Source organism: Physella acuta, unplaced genomic scaffold, assembly GCF_028476545.2.
Source record: "Physella acuta isolate Inbredline_101_S28 unplaced genomic scaffold, ASM2847654v3 ptg001771l, whole genome shotgun sequence".
NCBI classification, from domain to species: domain Eukaryota; kingdom Metazoa; phylum Mollusca; class Gastropoda; family Physidae; genus Physella; species Physella acuta.
In genome coordinates, this window is record NW_026733281.1 from 17,501 (window position 1) to 40,150 (window position 22,650).

At 34.3% G+C, this 22,650-nt stretch overlaps 1 protein-coding gene across 6 annotated transcripts in view; it reads right to left on the minus strand.

Annotated features, from left to right (window-relative positions):
• Window positions 1–2,462: 2,462 nt before the first annotated feature.
• The window catches only part of LOC131930417 (adhesion G protein-coupled receptor L3), a 146,107-nt gene continuing 125,919 nt past the window's right edge, over window positions 2,463–22,650 (minus strand). For 2 of the 6 annotated variants that reach the window (XM_059286884.1, XM_059286885.1), the window contains 27 exons: window positions 21,967–22,156; window positions 20,547–20,653; window positions 19,409–19,456; window positions 17,995–18,120; window positions 17,275–17,448; window positions 16,761–16,946; window positions 15,389–15,985; window positions 13,363–13,695; window positions 12,981–13,081; window positions 12,248–12,430; window positions 11,880–12,063; window positions 11,476–11,619; window positions 10,989–11,245; window positions 10,467–10,516; window positions 10,227–10,350; window positions 9,920–10,023; window positions 9,683–9,785; window positions 9,342–9,495; window positions 9,174–9,240; window positions 8,921–8,987; window positions 8,645–8,742; window positions 8,208–8,273; window positions 6,768–6,936; window positions 6,317–6,442; window positions 6,092–6,176; window positions 5,648–5,934; window positions 2,463–5,384 (listed from right to left, as the gene is read on the minus strand). In XM_059286884.1, coding sequence (XP_059142867.1) covers window positions 4,650–5,384; window positions 5,648–5,934; window positions 6,092–6,176; window positions 6,317–6,442; window positions 6,768–6,936; window positions 8,208–8,273; window positions 8,645–8,742; window positions 8,921–8,987; window positions 9,174–9,240; window positions 9,342–9,495; window positions 9,683–9,785; window positions 9,920–10,023; window positions 10,227–10,350; window positions 10,467–10,516; window positions 10,989–11,245; window positions 11,476–11,619; window positions 11,880–12,063; window positions 12,248–12,430; window positions 12,981–13,081; window positions 13,363–13,695; window positions 15,389–15,985; window positions 16,761–16,946; window positions 17,275–17,448; window positions 17,995–18,120; window positions 19,409–19,456; window positions 20,547–20,653; window positions 21,967–22,156 — 4,865 coding nt within the window. In that variant the 3' untranslated portion in view covers window positions 2,463–4,649. The remainder of the gene's footprint in view (window positions 5,385–5,647; window positions 5,935–6,091; window positions 6,177–6,316; window positions 6,443–6,767; window positions 6,937–8,207; window positions 8,274–8,644; window positions 8,743–8,920; window positions 8,988–9,173; window positions 9,241–9,341; window positions 9,496–9,682; window positions 9,786–9,919; window positions 10,024–10,226; window positions 10,351–10,466; window positions 10,517–10,988; window positions 11,246–11,475; window positions 11,620–11,879; window positions 12,064–12,247; window positions 12,431–12,980; window positions 13,082–13,362; window positions 13,696–15,388; window positions 15,986–16,760; window positions 16,947–17,274; window positions 17,449–17,994; window positions 18,121–19,408; window positions 19,457–20,546; window positions 20,654–21,966; window positions 22,157–22,650) is intronic. The other 4 variants (XM_059286887.1, XM_059286888.1, XM_059286886.1 and 1 more) reach the window with 4 other exon arrangements.

The window sequence follows — 22,650 nt, forward strand, 5'->3', positions numbered from 1 at the left end:
AGCCCCGCAGCCATTGCTTCACTTTCAACCGTCATCTTCCATGATTTCTAGGCCTGCCTACTTTTCTGTGCTCTCTTCAGCCCAACGCTCACTCCGCGGTTGTTTTGTTTTTTATCTTCTCCTATCCTTCAGCCACAAACACAACCTTATTTGATTTGAACTATTGTTCGTCTAGTTGTGATCTTGGAATATATTTACACCCTAATACAAATATTAAAGCTATACATTATGTAAAGTGTCGTCCATAAATGACTTTACGCTTTAAGACGATGTGTACCTCCTAAACATCCCATCAACTCCAAGCTGCAGTTGTTTTTAAACAGCGTTTTCTTTCTAAAATATAAAACCTTCAATACAATCCACACACACAGAAATTGGAATTTTAAAAAAAAAACAATATAACCGCCGGATTTCAGATTAAAAAAAATTAGGCTATAGTTAATGAAGTTCCAAAGTACGACGTCACACTTTCTGAAGCTCCACCCCGACCCCTTTTCACTCATCGTCATAAAAGTCAGAATGCCTTTCCGGTTTTCCCTAACTACCAGTGTTTCTTCCAGACTTTTTTCTCCGGGGGGGCACTTGAAATCTTCGGGGGGGGCGGTAAACTTTCTTCGGGGGGGCGGACACTGTTAAAAGTATATATTTTCTATATAAATTATATAAATTTCATTTCGTTCGGGGGGGCGGTAAAAAATTTTCGGGGGGGGGCTTCGCCCCCCCGAAGAGATGCCTGGAAGAAACTCTGCTAACTACACACTTGAAAGACCCCCTTTTCGCTACTAGACTTTAACTTTCATTTGTTCTGTATTTGCCTATATCAGGTTTGAAAAAATGTGATAGTTTTTTTTTTTTTCATAATTATGATAGTGAACATGGGACGGAGTGGCCTAGCGGCAGAGAGCTGGACTGCTAACCCGTAAGTCTCGAGTCCACCCAGCTCTGATGGGGAAAATTTTTTACCGCCCCCCCCCCCCCTCCCCCGAAAGAAATGAAATTTATATAATTAATATAGAAAATATATACTTTTAGCAGTGTCCGCCCCCCCCCCCCCGAAAAAAGTCTACCGCCCCCCCCCCCCCGAAAATTTTAAGTGCCCCCCCCCCCCCCCCCCGGAGAAAAAGTCTGGAAGAAACACTGAAAGGCGGCTGGGCATAGTGCTAACCACACTATCCCTTTATATGCCAAGGGATAGAAACAAGTGAACTCTACTTCACTTTCCCCATAAACCGTCTGGTTTGAAAGGGAACTTTACTTACTGACTTACTATGATAGTGAACAGTGTTACTAACAAAACGTGTGCTATAGCCTGAAATAAGACATCACAACTGATGTCATACAACAGATTTGAACAAACGTAAAAAGTAAGAAAAAGACAACTTCTGCTTTATAAATATTTATTCCATGAAATACATGAGGCTGGCAAGCTGTCGAATACTAGTGTTACAGTTAGTTACAGTTTGTCACTGCAGGTGGCGTGTCACACAATTGTAGGTGGCGCTGTTTAACACATAAGAGAAGGCTGAAGCCAGTAAACAGAAACGACAAACAAATTGCAGGAATTTTCACACTATAGCTAATTCACCACTGTCCATAATTTAAATATGAAAATAACATGCCACAAAAACCTGGTACAAATCTACAGGTAATATTTATAATAAATATAATTAACTTCCAATCATTATAACATAAATTAAAGAGGTTCTTACAATGACACAAACTTTCATAGTTGAAATTTAGACTCCACAAAAATAAAAGATTGACAAACTATAACAAAACAATTCTGGTATTTTCATTAAAACAAAATTGATCCCCACATGTTAACAATGTAAAGCTAGAACAAAATTTTAACTTGGTTGAAAACATGGACTGGAATGAAAGAGATGTATTTTCATAGTGTACAAGTACCTGGCCAAGCAGCATGTATAGTAAGCATAAAGCATACACTTCAAGGATTTAATATGGGTTGATTTAGTCTGTACATAAAATTTGAAATCCTAAGATGGATGTAACAAGTCAATGTAAAAATTCAGGGATTCATGTCATTATTTAAAGGGCTTTACATCAAACATTCATATTTTTACACTCATTTAAGAAAAAATTATATTCATTTAAATATAAAACCAAGATAATATATTCATTTTAATAGTTTAATGTAGGGAGTTAATAAAATAAGACATCCATCATATCAGTTATAATATTATTAATTTTCATTGTTTAAGTTACAAAAAATTTAAACAATTTAATGACATTTGATTTATTTCAATGAGCTAGAAATCATATTTTTAAAATGCATTTTATAAAAAGCAAAGCACAATATTTCAGAAATTCTAAAGATGAATTTTTGTTTCTACCATCAACTTAAATTCTGTTAACATACAATCTTGTAGGAACATTACAATAGAATGTTTTTTATGTAAAACATTCTTTTGAAATTTTAAAATACATGATGAATTTTACATAGATCTTGAAAAAAATGAACATACAACATAAGGGAGTTATGTGGTAAAATCAAAGAGAAAAAAGTCAGGGAGATTTCATCATTAAATGTAATTATAGAATATATTTAAAAGAAGGCACTTTGGTGAAAATTACAACCTTTTAGTTAGGAATGGCTAATTACATGTCACAACCGTTGAATGAGATATGTATGGCCCAGCAACCAATCAAATGGGCTAAAACATTTATTTACAAATACATCAGAGCCAATCAGCTGGCCAGTTTCAACATCAGAGCCCATCAAAATAAGTAAAAATTTTATTCTTTATTTTTTTTTTTAGAGTTAAAAAGAATTAATTGTAATAGTTATATGGATTCATAGACTTCATTTAATTAAAGTTTCTTGATTAATTTTCACCAAGTGGAATTTTTTAAATTTCGAAGTGTGGAAGAAAATATTTTTGATGTTTGGTCAAAATGTAAAGTAATTGGGCAGTGGTCGACCAATGATTGGTTGATTGAAACAAACAATTAATTATAAATACATTATTTAATTAACAAGTCACAACCTTTGATAAGCAAGTCTGTATTTCACAGATTGAAGATATAAAAATGAAAAATAAAATTCAGATTAAAAAAACTCATTTTTACAACTTACAACTAAATAATCAAATACTAAGTGAAAATCAAATGAAAATATTACATTTAAATAAACTTTCATGGCAACACAGAAACAAGCTAATTGTTTTCTAAACAAAAAAAGTGTGTTTTAACTCGCAAAACAAAAGACATCTGTGTGAAAATTGTATTCATTGTTTGGTGATTTGCCGAATAGAATATGTATTAAGATTTTTAAGGTTAATCTTTGAATTTCGCTTAAAATTGTTCTTTACAATCACAAGCCCCATTTAACAAGGTTTATAAAAATAAGAAACCACAACGGGGATAGTTTTTTATAGTAATTTCTTATTATCTATAAAAAAACATTTTTCCCACTTAACTAAATCTTGAAGTTTCAAGTTGGAGTAGGGTCCATAACATGCAATGTGTAATGATTGATAGATTACAGTTATAAATAGCTTTGAACACCAGTAACAACTCCTAACTGGCACTAGTCCCTACTTTTATTTAACAGACATGATGTGTTCTGTTTATATGAGAGCAAAATACTGTTTTCTACAAAGATAGAATAATTTCTTTAACAATAAATTAAAGGAAAAAAAAAGAAATTAGCAAAACCTCAGATGATTTTTTTAATGCTTTTGTGTCAGCAAATTTAAATCCCACTAAAACATTCTCTCAAAAAATTATCAAAAACAAGCCAAAACACAATCATCAATTTTTCATTCATTTATTTTTATTTTTAATTATTGGTTTGTTTAAATATAGCACATGACAAGAATCACAAAATACAATATGGCACAACAAAACTGAATTCATTTACATTAGCAGCAACTGGTAAGTACAATCTAATTAAGTCTAATTATCAAGTATCTTTTAAAATAAAATAAAATTCTATGTCAAGTTTACTGTAAAAATGAAAATGTTAAAATTCAGAAAAGAAAATTGATGTCAAGGTTACATGTGAATAATAAAAAAAATTATGAAGCTATGCTAATGTTTAATAATTATATAATGATGTATGAAAACAATTGTGTACCTTTTGGCTTCATTTAATTTCAATAAATAATAAAGCCCAGTTGGTGAGTTTTTAATTTAAGAAGGCAATTGGAAATGAAGTGGTTCAATATACATATCATTAAATAAATTTGATCAAGTTCAATGTTTATAAAATCCATTCATTTGTTTTATGTACAGATAATTAAATCTTTAATGTCAGAGAATTGTAACTATTAATGAATACATAGTATAATTTATTGCTCAAATGTAGTATAACATTGTTAAGCATATTCAGGCTTCTCAGTGCGATATATGCTCAGCAATTTTTGGTGACGTATTTTCAGCAATTTTATCTTACATGTACTCAGCAACATCTATGATAAACATATGATCAGCAAAACTCTGTATAACGCATACATTTTCTTGTTTGTGGAATGAAAGAGAAGACTATGGTTGTATTTACATTGGACCTTTTCAGACACTAGAATGTTTGCTTATTCTGCCCACCTTACCCTGATCAAACATGCTTTTTTTTAAATGCTGAATTGTTTTGGTTTGTAGTAAAGTCATGTGACAATCACATGACCATCTCAACAGTCTGTGGATGTGAACCGGAATGGGCTAAACTGAACGTCATTTTCAGAGGAATGTCTGCGCTTGAGAGAGCTCAGGTCTGGGTTGTCCATGCACTCGATGGACAGGGCCTCCAAGTTGGGCAGGCTGGATTTGATGGAGGAAGGGCTGTCCATGGTGGACGAGGGGGACATCTCCTCGCAGCTGTCCATTGGAATGTTCCGGAAATGGCTGAGACTGTCTGGAGTGTTGGCGGTGGTGGACGACCCAGACTCTGACTGCGGGTCGTTGAACCCCAGCTTGTACTGCAGGTTGGGTGTGCTGGAGTGCTGCGGGGAGGTTTCTGTCTCAGGGATGCTGGACAGGGACGCGGCAGGCTTGGCCAGCTTGTTCAGGCTGAAGCTCCGGCTGTCTGGCACCCTGGGCTTAAGGCTGTCACCCCCCTGGTGGTTCGTCACATTCACTTTATTATTGTTGTTGTTCTTCCTCGACGTGGGAATAATGTACTGGTTCAGATTCAGGCGCGGGTCGCCGCCGCCTTCCTTCTGAAGGCTCTCAGCTTGTTTGTAGTCCAAGCCATCTCTCAGAGAGCTGGTGACACACTCAGACGAAGACACTAGGGAGGAAGGTTTCCTGCTGCTTGATGCCAGAGACAGAGTTGATAGGTTGTCATTTTCTCTGATCATGATGGGGGCTGGAACTATTTTACTGTCCTCAGACCCTGTTGAGTAGCGCTTCTCCTCCATACATACCTGGCGACACACAAGAAAATACTTTATAAAGCTTGCTTTGATAAGTTAACATAAGTTTTAAATTTTTGCAACCATGAAAAAAAAATTTAATTTTTTGGGAATGTATTTTAGTTTTAATTTATATCAGAGTTTTGATTATTTTTAAATTTAAATTAAAACATGTTGATTGAACATGTCAATAAAATGTTAATAATTTAAGAGCATGATATAACTAGTATAGTGTTGAAAATATATGCATTATGTGTTTTTGTCAGTTTTCTTACCTGCATATTGTGCTGACAATACTCTGAAACATACTCCGAATCAATGACGGAGCAGTCAATGTACTCAGAAAGCTCCCCCACCATGCCCCCAGTCTCATAGAAGGGAGGGAGCTGAGCATGGCCGTTGCTGATGCCTTTCAAGCCATTGCCGTTTTCAAAAGCCGTGGCCTTCATGTACGGGTTCCCATTAGGGTAGCCTGGTGAGTAGTAGTAGCCATTCAGGGAGGAGGGGGCGGCACTGGAGTCACGGCTGGCTGAGTTCTCCGTGTCAGATCTTCTGTGCTGGTCTGGTGAAATTTTACATTCAACATTTTGGTTTGGGTTTTATGATGTTGAGTCACCAACAGAAAATACAAACTTAAAAAAATTGTATTTGTTTTTTAAATTTTTAAATTTATATAGGTATTATAGTTAATTTTTTATGCCAGTGTTATGAAAAGCTACCTTTACTGAGGAATGGCTTGGCTGAACTGTTGGTTGATGTAGCTGACTTCTTGTTACGACCTGGCCCAAAGATCCTTGACAGATACTAAGGAAAAAGGAAAAATTTTAAAAATAAAAAGGGAATGGCATGACCAGTAGTTGGGCGTTGTTACTGTTACATTTGTTTGAAGTAACCTGATTTTATAGTTGATATAACTTAAATGCAATGAATAAATTTAGACTCACATTTCCAGAACCTGATGAAACAATGGGTGAGCTGGACTGAACTCCTGTGTAGCCGCCATAGTTGACCCTGATACAGTTTGGTAACCAGGAAGTTCTCCTGGCTACTTTACGATACTCTTTCTGGACCTGAAAACAAGCATAAAAAAATTTATATTTCATGAACTGTCACAGACTGTAAGGAAAATGTCTCTTTCTTGACCTTTTATAAACAATAAAGTTGTTTCTATTTCTTTTCACAAACTCATGTAGTTCTCAACCAGAATAGAACTGTTTTCTTAACTATTACAGAATAAAATATACTCATGTCATTGATATAAATATAAATTAAACTTAAACTAGTATGCATTACTTTCTAACTTTAGTAATACTAACATAGTAATACTAACATAAGTATATATCACTAAAATGAAATGAAACACTAAAATACCACTCAAATGAAATGAAACTCTACCTTCTCATTTCTGATGCAGTGGAAGAAAAAGATGAACATGCCCTGTAGACTGTTGAGGATGGTGAAGCAGTAGGCAATGACCACTGACTCTTCATTCAAGTACAGGACACCCAGTAGCCAGGTCAGTCCCAGAAGTATTGCCAGAACAATGGCTCCCTTCAGCCAGGCACTGAAATGTTTTAATGGCAGCTGTTATAAGTTTGTTGACTTGATTGGTTTTTAAAGTAAGTAAATGGAGTGTAGAGTAGTAGAAAAACTCTTTATATTTGATTTTGTCTTCATAAAATGTCTTGTTTTTATGGAGATGTAGTGGGTGGCTTATAAATTATAATTATTTGTAATCCTAAATAAAACTGTTACTATTAAGTGTGGGTTGAATTTCAATTTTTGTTTTGTAGTAAATAAATAAAGATAATCAGTCTAAATGACGTAGAAACATGTATTGCTAGTGAATATTTGAGCACCTGTGATCATATATGTATAAGAAGGTGACACATAATTCTTATCATTAACACATAGATGCAGCATGCCTCTTTAATACACTGAGCTAAAATTAACATTGAATAGCCTACAGTTTAGATTCACATTGTTAGGCTGCACAAAGTTTGGCTGTGTACTAGAAGTGATAACATTTTATTTTTGTAGTACCATGCAGGTGTTCTTAACAACTAGGGCAGAAAGCGTTTTGTTAAAACTAAAACACCGATTATACAGCAATTCAGGTTAAACGTGTGTTTATGTGTTTAGATCGAGCACAGTCTCATCAACAAGTGTTCAAGTGTTTAGTTATACTACAGTCGCTTTATTAAGATGCAAACACTTTTCTCTACACCAAAACATTTCAACAGCATATTTTTTAAAACCTTAATTAATTTAAACAAAATAAAAAACTTCACTGCCCATGTAGCAAAACCACAAAACAAAAGAAACCATTAAATAAAAAGTATCCTTCCCTAGAACAAATTTAACCAATCCAAACCAACAAATAATCACCAACAGTTCTTGTATGTTAAGTCCTAAAACATCCAAGCAAACAAAAAAATCATAGCAGCAAATGAAAACAAAAAACTTGTAGTGCTGGTCAGTAGCTGAAATTTTTCGGTTCATTTCACATGCTATTTTTAATTAAATTTACTGCTAGCTTCCATTGAAATCTTTGAAAAATAAAGTTTCCTTAGTAAAAGTATATCTATAGCCTGCAGTAAACAATTTTGATAAAGATATATATGTTTAGTCAAATTATGAAGAGATAATAAAAAAAAATCAACTTTTTGTTGTTAAAGAAGAAAATGTATTGTTATCAGAATGTATGGTTAAAATACTAAGCTGGTGGTTAAATTAAACAAAACAAAAAACAAGCAAATGCTGTGCCATCAAAAAAGGAAACAAAAAAGACACATTGCGCCATTCAATCATAACATTTTAAATCTGGAATCTTACGGCAAATCAGGAAAGCGGAGCTTAGGAGAGGCAAAAGTCTCCATACTGCTGAGACTTTCTGAAACACTGGAGGGTTGATACAGGGTTTAGAAATATTTGGGTAGATTGACAGGAGAGTTTACAGAGTTAAAAAAAAAATTCTATCAGCTAATACAATCAATGGGGGATTATTTAGGATTATAAAAAATATTTTGTGCATTTAAAAAAAATAAAAGATTGAGAAAATTCTATCTTCCACTGAATTTTTTATGAATTAATCTTTTTGATACACTTGGTAAAATAAAAAAACTTAAAATTCAATTTATTAGAAAATGATTGATAATGGGGAATATTTAAAGAAATGTCATTAACATTTAGAAGTAATAAAGATATGAAGAGATCGTTTAAAATAAAAGGTAGTTTGAAACACTAGTTTTATATAATTATTATTACCCTACCTAAATTTTGTTGCTTTTGATCTTTCCTTCATTGTAGCAGACATGTTGGAATGGCGACACATTGTATAGATTGCGATACCCAACATAATAATATTGACCTGAAAATTAAAATAGGAAAAATTATGGAAATAATATTTGAAAGACAAAACTCAAAATATGCCTTAAAAAATGTACTAAAGGTGATGTAAATAAAACACCCATTAAAAGTTGCTTCTAAAAATATCTTATGTTTTGGTTTATAAAATAAAAATTTGGTATAAAATATTTTTTTCTTACCATCATTACTGCTAAAGCTGGGCCAACAAAACTCCAAATAAAAGATTTCTCAGTTGTTAGCCAACAGCTGTGAGGTTAAAAAGAAAATTCATAAAATTGTAATAAAAATATTTTTTATTGATCAGTTACATTGATGAATTTGGAAAAAAAAAGTTATCCTACCATTCTATCAACATATTCTAAATGTAAATAACAATAAATAATAAAGAAAATGAAAGATTTTTTTCTTCACACTATCATTAGATCAACTTACTGTCTAGCAGTGCCGTAACCCTGATGATATATGCCTGCAGAGATGCCAACAATAACTGCAGGAACACCTGTCAATACAACAAGTAAAATTGTTATTTTTAAAACAATTACTTCACAAACTGTATTGCTAACGTTACTGTGTAGAGACTCTACTAATTGTGTCACTCACCATAACCAAACATGTAGTACCACATGACCCTTGACCTCTCCTGCTCAAACACTTCAACAAGCATCACATAGAGCTGGACGCCTTCAAGACACATCCAGGCAAATGCTCCAAGGAACAGGTAGTGTAGGACGCCAGCAATTATAGAACAAACAATCTGTGCACACAAGTAAACAAATTAGGTTTGTCTAGATAAAACAATGAACCATTACATAATTGCATTCAATGTGGATAGTACATCCAATCTCTGAGTTGAATATTACACTCAAAAATTTAGCACAATGCAGATTCAAATAAAGTAAGCATATTCTAATGTTTGCTTTAATGTGAAAGTTGACCTTCACCTTGGGCTCAGTCTGAGCTATGCCTCCCAGGAAGAGAATCTCTGCCAGCAGAAGACAAAGAACCAGATTTTTATGAATTGTGTTTCTGTCACACTGCAGATTTCTGCAAGAAAAAAAAGTTTTATAAATTAAATATTTAACAACATACCAAATTAGAATTAGTCTAATTAATTAATTTTTTAAAAATTTGTGACAAACATTAATGATAAATTAGCAGGTGTATGGATTAGAACTTACTTAAACACCATGAAGGTTGTCCAGCTAAGCATGAGACAGACAATAGAGATAACACATCCAACAAAGGTGATTACTCTAAGGGCTAGTTCATTTTCTTCTGACAGCTGGGAAAATAAATATTTTAACACTTACACACTAAAAGAATAATTGTAAGAAAACATTTTCATAATTTTATTTAAGAAATGACAAAATGCACAGACGTTAAAAAAAAATGAAGAAACACTTAGTAAAATAATTAAAGCAAGCAATAATGACCATTCCTAATTTGTTTTCTGTGGTCAAAAGGTTTAAAAATAAGTGAAAGTACCTTGACCCCAGAGATATCCATCAGCACAGCAAAGTTGGTCAGGTGATCACATTCACAGGTGGTGTGGGTCAAGTTGGTGTGCAGCAGACGGCATCCATCTTGTGACCACTGACCAACAAGTTGGCTAAAATAAAATTTTAAAGAAATTTAGAACATATATTTATGTTTTCTTTTTTAGACAAATAAAAATTACTTATTACCTTAAGCTTATTAAATTGGTTAACTGATGAGAATTCTTACCCAATTTCAATATTCCAGAAGGAACACACAGGAGCAGCATTTTCAAGTGTCTGAATGGGTATAAGAAATAAACGTTACAGAAAATTAATCATCAGGCCTACTTTTTCATAGATTGGCTCAACAACTTTCTGGTAATTAATTTCAGCGTATAATAATCATATTAATTAATTAAAACAAATTTAAAAAATTAAACTGGTTACAACTATTGAGCACTTATTAGTATATTGATCAAACACAGCACTTACCTATTGGGCATGGGTGGGTGATGAAAACCAAAATAACCAAAATGTTTATTTCTAAACTGGCAACTGCAGGAAATTTTTGGACTTTTTAAAAATTTTAGACTTAACGCTTTGAATCATAATTATATGCTAAATATTATAGCATTAGGTTTAGAAATAAGCATTTTGGTTTTCATCACCCACCCATGCCCTTACTTGATATTTTTATTTAGTAATCATCTACAATTGTAAGGCTTATTTTTACTGATACTGTGCAGTATATAAAAAAACACAAGCTGACCTGCAGATGGTGCAAGGTAAATCTGACAGGCTCAGGTAGGGAGGAATCAAGCTGTGAGTTGTTGATGGAAGCTCCGATGATGTTGCTGTTGATGACGAGTGTGGGTGGATCACTTGTTGATTTTATACTGCTGCTGTCACTGATTGTGCCAGCGTTGTAGTTGCTGTCTGAGGCTGAGAAGGTTGAGACTGTGTTGGTCTGGGGCTGCATCAGCTCCTCCATGTTTTTATACAAGGTAAACAGCACATCCAGTCTCCCTATAACGGAAAAATGGGGGATGACAATTTTCATCTACTTGAGTAAACACAAAATATTTTTATAACTAATTAATTTATAGTTTAATAAAATAAATATGTTCAAATATTGAACATTTATACGTTAAGTTTTCAAAGTTAAAGTAAATTTTTTTTTTTTTTGCATGACAACTTTCTACACCCAAATCTATATTTGTGAAAAAAGAATTCTTGAAATGCCTGACGGTGGTTACCTCCATTTCCGATGTGTTTCATACTGCCTTTGGAGATGGTAATGAAGTCCAGATCCCTATTCCATGCTGGAGTCAGGATCTGTCTAGCTGGGAAACTCAGGTCGGAGTGTGTGTAACGAGAGTTTATCACATTCATTTCCATGACTGGAATACAATACATTTTAATTTTAGTGAACAAGTGAGCCCACACAAATATTATTTTATTCTTGAATTACCGTGGATAAAATCAATTTTTGAAATGAAATTTTAAAGAAAATGTCCTTAATTTGATACAAATTTTATAGAAAAGTTTTTATTGTGAAAATGTTTAACTGAATGTTAATTTCAAACACAAAAATGAATGGTAATAAAAAAGAAATTTTCAAATTACTGTATTCCACAGTTGAGTATAACATCTGGGTTACCTATATTGTTGTCTATTTCCACATCTGTTGTGCCCATCTCCATGTGCTTGCTTACATGGAACCCAGTCTCCTCTAGGTATACAATCAATGTAGTGGCAGCTTTCTTCCTGTACTGTCTGGATAACCTTTTCCATGATGGCATGTGCTTGTTAACCAACAGACTGCTACTTGATTCCAAGAAAGCCTAGGAGAAATATAAAAAAAAACAGGTCAAAGTGGAAAGTTCAACAAATAAAAGATTATTTTTTTCCTTGTGTTCTTAATTTTAGTGTTGGAAGTGATTCCCTCCAACACAATTAAGTATTTCTAAAATAAAACTAATTAGGATAACTCAGCGAATGAAAACGATGAATGATTAAATCACTTACCCTTTTAAACTTCCTCATCTTGTTTTTGCTGTCCAGATCTGTTTTGTTGTAGTCCAGACTTCTGGCCAGCTTTGGCAGAAGTTTGGTGGCTGTCCTCATCAGGTCACCTGAGCTCATGTCCGACTCTTTGATTTTAGCGCTCAGCTCTACTGCCACATGGTCAGCAGAGTGGAGTCCTTGCATCTGCACACAGCACAAAGTAAAAGATAATTAGTAGAGTCCTTCCATCTGCCCACAGCACAAAGTAAGAGATAATTAGCAATCATAATGAGACATATTTTTAGACACAATATAATGTAGCACAAATAAACAAAGAAATAAACAGTACTTGTAATGATAGGATACATATTTTTAGAACTTTCTGTGGTAAAAATTTATAATAAAAATATAAGACTCATAAATTATTGAGGACTTCAAATATATTTTTAAATCTATGGGCAGCACTAACTAACATACAAAGAAAACAAAAAAATTATTTTGAGAAGTAGAGGACATTGTTATTTGATCAGCTGTTCAATCTCTTTTTAATCTGTTTTTAGCTTTAATTTATTTCTGTAAAATATTTTTGACTGAGCAAATTTAAATTTATTAATTCTGTTCTGTATCTTTTGATAGAGATACTTTCTGTGGTTTTTCCTCTATTCGATCATTGATTTCTGTTTTTAAAAATATTATTCACTCAATAAGGGATTGTGAACTAACAGAGTAGCTTTGCTTCAGTTCTAGAACTTACTATCTTAGCATCAATGTCATTGACCCAGGGAGATGTACAGCCAGACATATCAGGGCCAGACTTGTCCCAGCCAATACTAGAGCAATACAACGATGACATCCCTGGCAGAACAGAATAGATTGTAACACAATGTTAATCTTTACAACTCTAACCGCTTATCATTGTTACTTCCCTTTAGAAGCTTAACCTTATAACAGAAAATTATTCAGTCTTTAAATCAGTTATTTCCCTTCCTTTAGTTACGTTTCCTAAAATAAGATACACAATTTTAATTCTTAACTTGTGAGAGCTTATTCATTATTCTACTACTACTTCAGCAATTTACTTTAAGATAATGACATGTAAAAAATGTCAATTATTTATCCAAATGACAATGACATACCTAACAAGGGAGGTGGACACTTGGCTGTAGCACTGCGACCTATCTGTGTTCTAGGCCAGTTGATGCCTTCAAACTGTAGCCTGCCACAGAAACCACTGAGACCATTATGCTCACTAGGATCATAAATGGGGGTTGTTGATGTCCAGACTTCTTTTTCTACTGGGATGGGAGTAGTGTCCCCTGAAGGTAGGTCAAAGGTTGTTGTAGATGTGGGCCTCTCTTTTGCTGTTGTTGTTGTTGTAGGTCTCTTGGTGGCTGGAGGGTGTGGGGTATGGGCAGGTCTGTATGGTTCTTCGTCTGGCATTATTTGAAATCCCTTACCCTCATCAACATCTAAATATTTATAAAAAATATTTGAATTAAAAAAAAATTAAAATTAAAAATGCATTCTTGGAGTAATCCTTAAGCTTTGCTTAAAGTGAAATGGTTTACATTATTTAAAATCTTAATGGAAATGAATTTAACAATTATCTTAAAACTCTTCCAAAAATACTTAGCAATACTTAAGCATATCAAAACATAAAAAATAAATAGATACATAAAACATGCATGCTCTGTTAGTGCCAAAATACAATATATGTGCTAAAAATAATTTTGAAAATACCACATGCAGTAAAATATATCAATATTTATTAGAACATTTGAACCAAAAATGATCTTAGTAGTTAAGTTCCTCCCCCCTTAGCAATTAAGTTGCCCCCCTTAAATATATATTACAATTTAAGTCCTTTCATACAAGCATGCAAAAATTGTGGTTATGAGTTGAAGTTTATATCAAGTATTTATATGCTTGCATGAAGTAATGCACAAATCTTAGATACACTATCCTATTAAAGTGGCTAGGTAAAAAAGCAACATGGTGTTACATTATTTACAGCCTTTGGCACTATTTACAGTATGGTGCACTATTCACAGTATGGTGCACTATTCACAGTGCTGTGCACTATTTACAGCCAGTAGCACTATTCACAGTACTGTGTACTATTTACAGTACTGTGTACTATTTACAGTACTGTGTACTATTTTCAGCCTTTAGCACTAATCCCAGCCTGGTGCACTATTCACATTCTGGTGCACAATGTTGGTAATGACAAAGTTGTGTGATCACTTGGCAAGGCATTTATTAAGTCCTTGAGTTTATATATTTACAGGGTAGACAGGGTAATAAGCAACAACTTTAGGACCATTGAAATAGTAAATCATAGCCACATAATGAGGACCACTGCAATGATGGGGACTTGGAGATCATTAAAATTATACCTCATCAAAGGCAGTTCATCATGGCCACATAACGAGAACCACTTTATTAAGGGTACATTAAAGCCACAACATGGAGACCATTACACTACAAGCACTACTCATTAATAAGCCTAAGCACTAAGGTTGCTTACAAGAAAATAAAGGGTTAGTACATCTACAGCATACAATCAAGCAAGGCAATCAGCTATGTTTGGGTAGACCAAGGCACAGGCTTACATAAAGACTAAATATTTTTTATGAGGTTGTTCATTTTGTTTTTAATTAATAACATTTAATTACACCTTTAAAAAATTATTCCCTGCAATTCTTAAGTATTAGGCACACTTGTATTATTACTTCAATTCTATCTAGGAATTTCCTAACACCTTATATTTCCATTTTTTAAGCACTAGTTGGGCAAAATTGAGAAATATTTTGTATAAATGTTTAAAATTTTAATCTATTATTTTTGCACTTGTTTTTTTTTAATAAGAAGTAGTAGGGGAAATATCTGCCTAAAAACTTGTTTTGGCAACTTAATATCCTAACTTAATCTGGGAACATGTAATTGTGTGTATATAAATTGAAGTCATCATACTGGCCAGAGGTTAGAAACTACAATGTTTAGTAAGTTTAAATAACTGGCCAGAAAGGCCGCTAGCTAATGAAAAAAAAAATTGAAAAAGCTGGATTATTTTGTAGTGATATGATAATATGGGTAGGGGTAAGTAGCTTCCATAAGCTGTTGAGCTGAAGTTAAAGAAGCCCGTCCAGAAATTTGACCTACTTTCAGGCGGTCCACCAATGGTAGAAAACCTATCAGGACCTGGATCTTGAGATGACATATTTTTAAATTCCCCATAAGATGGCCTACTTCCTGTTGCTTGATCTGTCCTTGTTTCAGAGGGAAGCGCTGGATTATCATTTTTTTGTCTTTCTGGGGAAGTCCAATTTTTTGCAAGAGAAACAGCAGGATGTTCAGTCACTAAGTCAGACATGATCTGGCCTTGAGTTGGAGTTGTTTTTTCTGTTGAAATCTGTGGCACTTGAACATCTGGAGTTGTAACGGTCACTGGAGTTGTATCCAGCACTTCTTCAGAGTCTCCAAAGTCTAGAACAAAATGTGGTTTTGTATCTTTTAGTTCCTGTTTCTGTTGAAGCTCCATTTTAGTGTTGTGTTTCTGTTCAGTTTCAAGGACTGGACTTTTAGCAAAGGTTATTTGTTTGACTGCCTCCATGATGGGTTCTGGTTCCTGGGATCCATCTCCTTCCATCTCATCAGAAAGTATTGGAGCATCGGCTCTTTCATTGCTAGGAGTTTTACTGCGAGATGTGTACATTCTTATTTTAACTGTTAATTTTCTCTTCTCAGCCTCGGAGGGTGCTTTTGGAGAAAGGTACACAAAAAATCTAAATAAACAAAGATAACTGTTTCCTTTTTATTTTTAAATTAATTATTAATTCCTGTATCCTTATGTGAAAACAGAATAAATTCTGTCTTATTATATATATCTCAGTATATTTATTTTTTTTGAATCGGCATTACATTTTATGCTATAAACATGGATTTTTAAAAACTCATATATAGGAAGTTACTTTTTTTTTTCTTTTAAGTACGTGGGGTATGAGTTCTGTTTTTGTAATTATCTGTTTCCAACCTAATCTAAAGTTGAATGTAATTTTTTTTAAATTTGTAATGTTATCTTAATAACTGTAATAAAACTGGCTTTCTAGCCTGAACATGTATCATACAGATGACATATCATTTAGATGATGGCATATATCATACAGATAATTTATAGATTCAAACATAAGTTTGCTGTTTCCCATTCAACCAGAGAGAAAAAGCTACAGTAAGAAGAAGCTGAATAATTGGTGAATTATTACAAGTCAGTTTTCAACTACAATCATCATTGCAAGCAAAGTACTACTTTTGCTATACACCTACTCTTAACTGGTTACATTATAAAACTAGTATTTTCTAATTTTAAAAGAGCTGATAATAAAATTAAAGCCAAAAAGTTAGTTCAGTTCTCTGAAGTATTCTATAAGAATGGCTAGTCTGCTTGTAAGATTAAAATCTACCATGATGAAATTGAACAGCTGTAGGGTGCATGCTCTGCTAAGCGTAGAAGCCGAGGCCTAAAACAAACTAATACCTTCTCTAGAATTTGATTGTGTTGGATCTAAATGTGGATACAGGCTACTCTCAAAGGATGTGGAGTCCACATTTTCTGACTGAGTGAGTTGGGTGTGTGTTTGTGCCGACATATCTTTGCTAAGGTTATCGACATCAGCAACATTCTCTATTGCATTTTCTGCAATGGGGGCCATGTCGGATTCATCTAGAGAATAAATCACTATTCAAAAAAATATATGTACAACTAATAATTCTTATCTGCACTTGAAAATATTTTTGACAAATTTTTTAACTGCTCGATATAAATAGGTTCATTTGTATCATTACTTGAATTCTATGTTGGAATTTCCATTTATTAAATTAAAATTCATGGTTTTTTTAAAATCTTGCTGTAAATTTGATGGAATTTCAGCGATTGTTTTTTATTACTCTCATTTTGTGTAGCCTAATAAAATACAAAAACTTTGGTGTTATACAAGTATACACACATCCACACATCAAACTACGGAGTATACTGTAGCCGGATTTCTTACCAAGGGGCGGGGTTGAAACGGAGTAAGTGGGTGATGATCCCCCCATGTGTTTTCCAACACTCTTGAGAAATATGTAATAGGTAGTGTTAGGGTCTAGGTTTTCAAGGATTTGGCTATTGAATGTGGAATTTGGAGTAGGTGTGAAGTAATTTGCCTTCACATTCTTTCCATGTCCTTTGAAAGAAAAAAAATGGAGTGTTCGAAAAATAAAAACACAAAAGAAGAAGAAACAATTTTTAAATGCTGACAAAATATAAACGTGATTTAAAATTAAAAAACAACAAGAGGCATAAAATATTGACAGACACCAAGAAATTAAATTAAATTAAACAACAAAATTAACAAAATGCAGCATAACAAGTGCAAATAATTTACTTTTTTCTGCCCACAACCAGCAACCAAAAAAGTGAAAATTGGAAGCAAGACTTTGAACATTGAGCCAAAATAAAAATGGCATTATTGGCGGTAAATAGTTTACATTCTACTTCCTTGCTAAGCTGCACATTATGATAAGTTAATCAATTGCATTGCTAAATAATGTGAATAATGTGAACTTTCATGTCAAGTGAAATGCTTAGTAAAAAAAATTATGTTATTTAATTAACTAAATCATATGAAAGTTGAAATGATGGTTTATTTCTATAACTCAAATAGTCGTCAGCGAGATGAAAACACATGACTGACTTTACCTGTAGAAAAATTGTGTAAACAGAACCCTACCATCTTTAGCGATGTAAACAGCTGTTGTAAAGACAGTTACATCTGGGTCATGTGTCCATTCTATTTTCAATGACGTTGGGTCAATAGCAGTCAGAGAGGTAACGATTGGGGGCTTTGGGGTGCCGTCTGTGAGAAAATAATAATGGGGCAAATAAAATTCCCATTACAACAGATACCTTGTGGCCAAATTCGATTGTTTAAAACATTTTTTTTTCCATGAAAACTTCTCAGGCTACAAATTACCAACACATTAATGAAAATGCCTATGTGTTCTTTTAAATCTTTTACTATTTATTAATTACCGAAAAAATGTCATCCTATTGTTTAATCCATTTGTTGAAATTTACAGAAGAATTCTTCATAATTAAATTTGATGTTTTTGTCAAGGAAAATTCCTTCAAACAAACAAAGTATTTTCAGGGCTGTTGTTGCCCACTATGGAAGAGATTGAAGCTTAAATTTTGTACTTTTAATTTTCAAAATCTGCTTAGAACACAATTGCTGTCAAAACATCTTTTGAAACTGCGGGAAATGAACACAGCTTGACTCCAATTAACTCCTCAAAAAAAAAAAGATATTAGCTCAAGAAATGGCAACAGAATGGAGCAGCTTGCTGGGTTGTCCTTGGGTGATAATTATTAAATCAAGGGAGATTATCTGCTTATAACTCATTCCCTGCCTCGTTTAACCCTAGAGGCTTTAAGTTTTTATCCAATATTATTTTCTTTGAATTTGCTAAGTGTAAATTAATTTTATTTTTGATTATTGTAACTTAACAAAAAAGTATTGTTACATATTCACTTTTAATTACTTGAAATTCAAGTTTCGAAACTTATGTAACAATCATCAAATCTGTATAGCATTAGCATGCTAGATTTTTTGGAAAGTATAAACTGAATATAACCCAATTAGATAAAAGATGTGCTTAGAAAATAAAATAAAACAACATCTAGAACCATGCCAAGTGCAGGAAAGCATTGAAAACACCAAGATGCAACACTGAAAGGGGAAACAACTCTACACAAGTACTGGGTAGACAAAAAATAATAATTGTGTAACATCTAACACAGCAAGCCACGTAATACTGAATGCACAAAACATCAACTGATTTGAAACATAAGTTATGTTGATGTAGTTTTATATCAACTTCTTCAACTACATTCTTTAAAGATATGTGTATGCCTTACAGCATACTGCTGATCAATGTTTGAATTAACTTTAGAACTATTTTCTAAAAAAAAAATTATGCAGACTTATAAATATGTAAATATAACTTGTAAAATGTGAAGAAAGATTTATTTGTCAGTTTAATTCAACAGATGGCCAGATATTTAAAGTCTGGATTTTAAAATAACAACCTAAGTTGGGGCAAGTGGACGCTGAAAGAGAGAAGAGACCAGATATACGTACTCACCATTATACGTTATCAAAGGAGGCAGAGGAGCTTTGGTTGTCAGGAGGTCTGAAAAAATAAGTCGTGCACATTCAGATAGTATAGACATGCAAGAGAGAACTGATCAAAACTGACCAGCAGAGAGTGGAGCCAAGAGGTAGGTGGAAATGAGATATATTATGTCAGGTATTTCTGTATGAAGGTGAGGATGTAGATAGACATAGGTGGGCATGCCAGGTGTGAAGTGCTGGAAATGCTTGTTGGCTGGCTTAAGGTAGATCAGCTTTTATGAAAGGGAAATAATTATGAGATACTATACAAAAGCTTGAAAAGGGAGACACTATACAAAATAATAATAAGGGACATAATTATAAGCCATGATTTTTTAAAAAATAAAACATAAAAATAACTTTAAATAATGATTGTAATAATAGTTTATTAAATTACACACATTCTTCTTAAAATGTATAAATCAATAATAAATTTAGTTCAAAGTAAATTTTCTTTAGAGTCAAGATTATTGCCCTATTTTTATTTTTTTAATCAGGCATGTCATGTGAGGCGAGGCCTGACCCGTTGAGAGTAGCTGACAAACATTTGTAGCTTCAAGAAGGATCTCACACTGGCAATCGTGTGCCCCGGGGGCCTATCATTTTCATAATGCACCGCACCGCGTGATAAGGTGCCTTGTCCACTTGGACAAATTGTTATTGATCGCCCGTAACACATAGCATACACGGGAAACACGCGAATACTTAACAGTGATGGAGTGGGAGGGAAAACATAAACTCGTTTGGGGAAAACTTTTAACGTCAACAGTGGCCGAGCACTGTCGAGGACACAAATGGGTGTGATGACACAATCGTGTTTGTGATGGGAGCATGCTCGGGCCAGTAGCAAAAAAAAACAACAAATGATATGTAGAGGACAGGTTTCGATGCGCGGACGCCCAAGAAAAGGCGAACCACATCAGAAACATACCCGGGTGTCTAGCTACTGAAGAGGACATCTAATCACCGCATCTTTTCTAAAACAAAAAAAAACTACAAAACTTGTAACTTTTTTTTTTCTCTCTCGTGATCTCAATGATATCGCTGTGATCTAAATGTTCACTCCACGTTGCCATGGAAACGCAGGTGTAAAACAAAAGGTTTCTTACCTCTAGCGCAGGAAAACCTGACCTCGGCGTACTTGTGCGTGCTTGGACACGGGTCACCGAACACGTGGCTGTCGACCAATAGCGAGCAAGCTTGGCGTCCATCACATCTGGGGAGTGAGGTTATGTTCTAGTTTCATGTATAGTTCTAATTTCAGTTCTAGTTTCATGTCAAGTTATAGTTTCAGTTCTAGTTTCATGTCAAGTTATAGTTTCAGTTCTAGTTTCATGTATAGTTCTAATTTCAGTTCTAGTTTCATGTAAAGTTATAGTTTCAGTTCTAGTTTCATGTCAAGTTATAGTTTCAGTTTCAAGTAAAGTTCCAATTTTTAAATAAAGTTCTAGTTTCAAGTAATGTTCCAATTTTTAAATAAAGTTTTAGTTTCAAGTAAAGTTCTAGTTTCAAGTAAAGTTCTAGTTTCATGTAAAGTTCTAGTTTCATGTAAAGTTCTAATTTCAAGTAATGTTCTAGTTTCAAGTTAATTTCCAATTGTTAAGTAATGTTCTAGTTTCAAGTAAATTTCCAATTGTTAAGTAATGTTCTAATTTCAATTAATGTTCTAATTTCAAATAATGTTCTAGTTTCAAGTAATGTTCTAATTTCAATTAATGTTCTAATTTCAAATACATTTCCAATTGTTAAGTACTGCTTCAGTTTCAAGTACAATTCTTGGTTATTAAAACTTCGAATCCTGTGTCGTTCTTGAACATTTTTGCAATAGTTTTACAAAATGATGAACCAAGTCTTGGGAAAAGCTGTTTAACACGACAGCAACTAGCTCAGTGAATTAAATTCATTGGTCGTTTGATCAACTCAGTACAGTTACCATGAGCATTCATTTGATTCTTAGTTTTGTCCATCACTTTTTTGTTGTTTTTGTTGCGGAATGAAGCGGCATACTTGAATCGTAACGTAGTTTTGAATCCATGACGACATTTTAAAGGCATGACTTCATTCCAAATGCGTGCCTTCACAAAGGTTATTACTGGCAATACACGTCATCACGCGGTGTATGACTCTTCTGTTAACAACCTGTTTGGTACCCGGTGTAATCAAGGAAGTGCTCAAGGAGAAACCATGTCCCATATTTGAATAACTGTTGCGCAACACACAAAAAAGCCTTGTATGTCCGACCCAAAAGACACGTAATTCTAATTAACGAGAAGAGCTATTGATTACAGATAGATGAAGGCTCGTGCGAGGGTTGAAGACGAGCCATTTAGAGGATTAAGAATTGCTTTTAAACAGAGTGCTGTAGCCGGAGCATCTAACTCAGGCAGGTTAGTCCTGCAACTAAATATATATATATATATATATATATATATATATATATATATATATATATATATATATATATATATATATATATATATATATATATATATATTAAAAGCTGGTGTATTAGGAAAGGGTGAGAGTTACCTGACGGAGATGATCTCAAACGTTCTGGGTTGGAAGCAGTTGGTGTTCCAACCCTCCGTCAACCCGTGCGGGTTGCAGACCATCAGCGAGAAGCGGCCGTAGTTGGCCCTGTCGATTCGGATGACCTCACCGAAGCTGCACTCTAGCTTTAGGGTATCGTTCTCACAGGCAAAGACGCTGTTCATGGCTGCTGGGGATAGAGGGGTGGGAGAGGGGTGGGTTAGAGGTGGCTGCTGGGGATAGAGGGGTGGGTTAGAGGTGGGTTATTGGTGGCTGCTGGGGATAGAGGGGTGGGAGAGGGGTGGGTTAGAGGTGGGTTATAGGTGGCTGCTGGGGATAGAGGGGTGGGAGAGGGGTGGGTTAGAGGTGTGTTAGAGGTGGCTGCTGGGGATAGAGGGGTGGGTTAGAGGTGGCTTCTGGGGATAGAAGGGTGGGAGAGGGGTGGGTTAGAGGTGTGTTAGAGGTGGCTGCTGGGGATAGAAGGGTGGGAGAGGGGTGGGTTAGAGGTGTGTTAGAGGTGGCTGCTGGGGGTAGAGGGGTGGGTTAGAGGTGGCTGCTGGGGATAGAGGGGTGGGAGAGGGGTGGGTTAGAGGTGGCTGCTGGGGATAGAGGGGTGGGAGAGGGGTGGGTTAGAGGTGGCTGCTGGGGATAGAGGGGTGGGAGAGGGGTGGGTTAGAGGTGGCT